This window comes from Cyprinodon tularosa, unplaced genomic scaffold (assembly GCF_016077235.1).
Source record: "Cyprinodon tularosa strain WSP-4 unplaced genomic scaffold, ASM1607723v1 ctg169, whole genome shotgun sequence".
Lineage (NCBI taxonomy): Eukaryota > Metazoa > Chordata > Actinopteri > Cyprinodontiformes > Cyprinodontidae > Cyprinodon > Cyprinodon tularosa.
This window is the reverse complement of record NW_024038523.1, coordinates 345521-351761: the sequence shown is the minus strand read 5'-3', so window position 1 is coordinate 351761 and position 6241 is coordinate 345521. Positions and strand designations below refer to the sequence as shown.

Sequence of the window (6241 nt, the reverse complement as noted above, 5' to 3'; positions counted from 1 at the left end):
AAATGTTCACATATAACAGGTTTTGTGTTTTATTCCAACTTTTATAGAAAATTCACTTTTCTATAAATACTTTTGCCTTTTTTGGAGACTTTTTATTTGAAGAATGGAAATATTATAGTACTGTACATAAGAATGGGAGCATTTTTTGATGAACGTTTGTTCAAATATGGGAAAGTGCTATACAGTGCTTTTTTTTAATAGACTGGGTAATGACTTTAATTAAATTATAAGGAGAGTTCCTCTAGAACGGAGGGCCATAATCATTAAAAACGTACATGAATCCTTGAGGATAACAATCAAATTAGCCCACCTTAGCTTGGATTACAATCACACATCAGTCCATTGTATGAACGACATTGAAATATGTGGGTGATTTACCAGAGAGTCCAAATGGTAAAACCAACTGTAACCCTTATTCCTCTTTAAACAGAAGGGTGTGTCTTAGCTGAGCTTCTATAGGTACATCCATGGGTAATCTGAGCGAGGACATTGGCAGGGGGGGAACTGAATGTGCGTCGTAAGCATGATATAAAACAGCAGCTGTGCCTGGAATGTTGTAGTGTCAGCTCATTATTCAAGACTCATTGCACATAAGAGTTTTGCGTCCTAAAGCACAGAGGATGCAAAGGCATGAATTACATTCCTTATTATAGAAGAGTATTGACAAAACACTAACCTTTTATAATGGAAAAAACGGCTGAGGTGCAAAGATAGGCCACCGCCAGGAGGGTGCAGTGTGGAATTTCAGTTGATAGCCCACAGAGCTCAGGCTCAAACAGGTCAGTTTGCAGAGGAAACGAGCAGAAAGTCTACAAACCACGAATATATAACAGACATGCAAACAATCACTTTGCACAGTGTTTCCAAAATTACATGTCTAAGACAACAAAAACAGGCAGCACTCTTTATAATCTACTGTCAATCCATGATTGAAATGTCAATGTTTAAAAACAAACAAACAAATCTAAGCCTTGTTCTAACACTTTTAGCAGATTTGTCATTTCAGAATGCCATACAGTGAATGTGTTAGGAAAGTTTTGCTCAAGAACCTGTGTCACGACTTTAAACCCCTGCATTAATTTATCTGCAAATCTACACAGAAGAAAAACAAACAGCAAGAAAAAAGGATCCGCTTCCAGGAGATCTGTTTTTCACATGTAAGCACGTACAGCGACTGCCTATTTAAGTCTTCAACCGGGGATCAGTGATAAGAGCTCTGACTGAACCTTGAGGTACAGTACGTAAAGATTTCCTCTGCAGGAACAAAGTCCAAAAGATTTTGACCGTATTAGCCAATCCAGCTGCTCATCTACGTGCACTAAAAGGTTGGTCATTACCACCACCCCAGACTGACAGAAAATCCCTGCTCCTGTTTCCAGACGCTAAGTTTAGTGTGTTTTTACTTTGATCAGAAATTGCAGAACCGACCAGGGAAAAGCTCTTAAGATGGGTCCCGATTACCTCTATTTAGCCTAATGAGCTGTATCGCAATTTAATTTAAGGGAAAACGGGTGAAACCTTGAATTAAAATCCCTTTCTTATAACTGCTCGATATCCATTACACTCAATATAAGCCATGAGAATGCAGTCTTAGGACTTATGGATCTCATCCTAACCTGCAAATTTAAGGCTCTAACACTTGGCAATCTACTAATCCATTTTAATCTTGGTTTTGTTTTTGTTTTTTAAGGGGAGAGTTATCTAATTCTCAAACTAAGCAGCAAAGATAATGTGTTTCTTCATGTTTACTGGGGCTGGGCTGGATTGGAGCGTTTCCTGGAGACTGTGCATCTAGATGCATTTAGGGAAGACTGACAGAAAGCGGCTGAAACAACTGGAGCAGCTGAGAAGCAGCCTGCAGACTCGTGAATGTTAATTCCAAATGTTTTGTCAGTTTTAAATTAAACACAATTTTTTCGTCCTGACAAACTAACTAACCTTGGAATATTTAACAAGGCTGTGGCAAAGGTGTAGGACTGTTTTTTTTTTTTTAATCCTATGTTTTATTGGCTTGTAGTGACCAGTACTGTGTGTTCACCCTGGTACTGTTGGCACCCCGTTTGTTATTATTATGTGCGGTTTCTAACATTGCATGATGAGGAAGCAGCCTCTCTGGTTGCAGTAAACACTGGATGTATTGAAACACAGCAACCACAACTTTTTTTCTTTAAACGATCTAGGCTGGTGCCAGCAGAGGAACGTGACTACTGTTCCTTTAGAGGACAGAAAATAATCATAGTTATTCTGTAATTCAATAATGTGTTATGCATGTGAGCTCTTTGGCACATTTTACTTTTTATTTGTACACATAAATTCCAATTTTATATTAAAAAAAATGATTATTTAGGAAAGAGATTTTTAAGAATCTAGAAGCATTGACAGTCAGACCATGGCATCGTCAGAATATTAGACATCTCTAGGATTATAAAACTTGAAAATTTTTAAGTTTCATCACAGCATTAACAGGGTGTAACTACAGGCTCTGCTAAAGAGGAAGATCCTAATCTCCAATGGTTCATATCTACGAAGTGTTCTGCTGACAGCAGACTCTAATGCAACAGCACGTCCGACGCGAGAACAGGAGACAAACGTCTACATGTTCACACGTTACTGATCTTTAACACTGCCACAAGAAGACAAAAATAAAGACAGAAATATGGCAGAATGTTATCTTATCAGATTGGAATGTACCGGTAAGACAAAGCACCAATGCGGTGCAACCTTAACAGCTACACTGGAAAAACGACCTAGAAATAAGTAAAAAGTTCTTAAATTAAGGGTATTTACCCTTAATTTGAGTAGGTAAATGAGATGATTTGCCAATTGGAATTAGTATTTTTACTCTTAAAATTAGATATTTACATAAAAGGCATTTGAAATAAGACAATGCAATTGTGTTTTCTAACTTTAAGTGTAAATTGTATGGTTCCATTGGCAAAATGTATCTTTTACCTCCTCAATTCAAGAACAAATTCACTTATTTTAAGAAAAAATTACTTATTTAGATTTCGATTTTTTTCCAGTGTAGAATACAGAGTCTCTTTTATGACCTCAGTGATGCATAAAGCCATACGATCTGTCATTTTACCATTGACACATCATTTTATACGATAAAAGAAACACTAGAGATATTGCCCTACTTTAACTAAAGTGGGCTCAACTCAAAAGATGTTTAACACAGAAATATTACAAACAGTAGATGAGGTAGCTTAAAGAAATATTATATGTAAAAAAAAAAGATGGAAAAACAAACGTATTAAATGCGGAAATGATGGGAAATAAATATGTTCCTCAGCTCAAGAGGATCGTTGCAGTGAGCCAGGGACTACGACTGGCCTTACCTTCAATAGTCAATTTGGGAAATAAGTTCATGAAGGCAGTGTAAACACATCTGGGTTTCCCTGATCACTGAGTTTCTCAGAGCTCCAATTCTACAGGCTTGTTTACAGTTGCAAGGCTTTTGTTGCAGTTTCCATTGGGGTCCATGGCTTTGTCCTCTTTGCCACAGACCTCCGTCATCTTCCCAAGGCACCTTTCATTGGCGTCACAATCATCTGAGCTGCCCTTGCTCCGTCCCTGCTGTTCACTCTGCCAGCTGTTGCGGCTGTAGATGTATCCATTGACCGGTCCTGAGTTCCTTATGTCGTGCCTCTTTGAGCAGAGGATTTCCTTGAAAGCGTACCTGAATTCAGGACTCCTGCAGTAAATGAGTGGATTGAAGGCAGAGTTTGAATAACCTATCCAGTTGAGTATCTTGAAGAGGTTTTGGATGTCAAATTGGGCTATGGCCAACACCACGTTGACCAGAAAGAATGGGAGCCAACAAAGTGTGAACACCCCCATGATGATACCCAGAGTCTTTAGGGCTTTATGTTCTCGGAGGCAGAACTTTGCCCTTTTCAGTCCACGTCCGTTGGTAGGTTCTACAGACTTCATGTCACTGCTGTCGCTGTTGTGAAAGCGTCCCACACTTTGGTCAATCTTTTTCAGTTGTCGCCTGGCTTCCTGGAAAACACGGCTGTACACGAAAACCATGATGACCAAAGGGATGTAGAATGAGATAATAGAGGAGGTGATGGCGTACAATGGAGTGACATTAAACTCACAGCAGTCAACACTGTTAAAGCATTTCATAGCTTCAGGATCATTTCGTTCCCCCAACCTCATGTGGATGGGGGGGAAGGATATCAATGCAGCAATCACCCACACCAGTAGAATCAGAATTCGAGCTTTGCACTTTGTCAACATTGACTGGTAGCGAAAGGGTGAAGTAATTGCCAGATATCGGTCTAGAGCTATTACGCACAGTGTCTCGATGCTGGCGGTCACACAAAGGACATCGGTAGCAGTCCAGAAATTACACCAGAATTTACCAAAGTGCCATTTCTCAAAAATGATGTTACAGGCACCAAAAGGAACAACAATAAGACCCATGACCAGGTCAGCACAGGCCAGGGACGTGATGAAGCAGTTGGTGACATTCTGCAGGCGTTGAAAACGGGCAATGGCTGTTATGACCAGGATGTTTCCCAAGACAATAAACAAAACAAGTACAGACATGATTATGCCTAGTATAATCATGACTGTTTCACTGAAGTGTTCCTCATTTTTGTCGGATGAAGACGAGTTGTTCGAGTCAGCTGTCAGAGAGGCGTTTACTTCCACAGAGAGCGTGGTATTTTCCATCTAAAGAGACCATAGGACAAACACACGTATAGATGCATGTGTGCATCACACACACACCACACACACAGACGTACACACAAGAAAAAGGAAATATTGTCATTTAGATAGAATATTTATCCATCAGAACAAAAGAGAAAACTTCCTGCTCTAACTATTTGAATATATCCTTTTTTTTATAAGTGTCATTAAATCAAAAAGAAAATAAAAAATTGCTTAAATGCACACTTCTGGATCTGCATCTGCTCAAGGAAGCTTAAGAACATTTTGCAAGCAATAAAAAGCAAAACTACAAACCTCAACAGGTAATTGCTGTGAGTCCTGCTCCCTCCCATGCACTGTAAAAACCCTAGCGTGCAGATAACTCCTGTAGAGTATCACATGCCCATTCCACTTTTAATCTTAGCTGAGTCCGTCAGTTGAGCAGTGTTTCCTCTAAAGTGTCTCCCAGGCTATTTGTCAGAGTCATTATAACAGGCTGCGCTGACATCACGGTCTGAGCTCGGCCAATCAGGCAGCCTGGCTGTGCAGGGTGCTGAGAGCTCTCAGGAGTTTGAACACACTGTCCTTGCAGTTGCAGTTGCAGCGCTGCAGAAGAGAGAGAGAGATAGAGAGAGGGAGGGAGAGAAAGAGAAAGCAACAACTGGCAAATAATAAGAATTTACCTATTTAACTTTTTTTTTTTAAATGTTCCAGAATTTATATTTTATTTTCAGTAAAGGGAAGACGTTCAGCTGAGCGGTAGACCTGGGAGAGAGTCTTTTAAGTCTTAGTTTGTTAGTTTGGATCCCATTAAAAACAGGTGAGCCCCATTAACAGGACTGTGCCTAAGGTCAGGATAGATTTACAGCTGAAACATCAAAGCAGGAAGTAGTGGACCTATATTATTAGTAATTTATTGACTGTTTGATTCTTATCAGACTTCTTGTCGTGACAAAGCCTTGGAATGTGGTCGGGTCACAATCTATGTTCCACTCTTACTGTAATTCAAATCAATCTGTGAAGCCTATATTTAAAAACTTTGAACAACCATCAATAAATTATATTAACAACACATGCGATGATAGGAATTTGTCTGTGCTAACTCATAACTACCCCCCCAACCCCCCCTTCAACACACACACAAACAAAAAAGCCTTTTTTATAGTTACCACAAGTTTGCATTTTGCATGCCAGGTCCACAGGTCTATATAAAGGAATATGCAAAAACTTTCATAGGTACCCAAATATTACCGTGAGCTGCATCTTTGCGTTAAACAAAAAAGACACTGAGTTAATCCAGGGAGATGGAAAAGCAGGAGCCAGCAGAGGTGGAAAGAGTACTAAAAAAAATTGTAATTGAGTAAAAGTATCTTTACTTACTCAGAGTAAAAGTAAAATTACCCATCTCAAAATTTACTCAAGTAAAAGTACAAAATTACTTCATTTAAAATTTAATTTGAGTAAAAGTTACTTAGTTACTTTGAGTTATTTAATGCAAAAAAAAGGATGAGTCATGAATCGAATTGAGCACAAGGTGTTTTAATCGATTTCAAGGCGTATTTCAGTGGACATCCAC

General features: G+C 39.1%; 1 protein-coding gene across 1 annotated transcript; it reads right to left on the bottom strand.

Annotated features, from left to right (window-relative positions):
* Positions 1-2932: 2932 nt before the first annotated feature.
* On the bottom strand, positions 2933-5163 carry adrb2a (adrenoceptor beta 2, surface a). Its single transcript, XM_038281221.1, has 2 exons — positions 4981-5163; positions 2933-4686 (listed from the first exon to the last, which is right to left on the bottom strand). The coding sequence occupies exon 2, from the start codon at positions 4684-4686 to the stop codon at positions 3418-3420; it is 1269 nt and encodes a 422-aa protein (XP_038137149.1). The 5' UTR covers positions 4981-5163; the 3' UTR covers positions 2933-3417.
* Between the last annotated feature and the right edge of the window lie 1078 nt (positions 5164-6241).

Coding starts and splice junctions, on each gene's coding strand:
- adrb2a (XM_038281221.1), bottom strand. CDS start 4,686: ATGGAAAATACCACGCTCTCTGTGGAAGTAAACGCCTCTCTGACAGCT.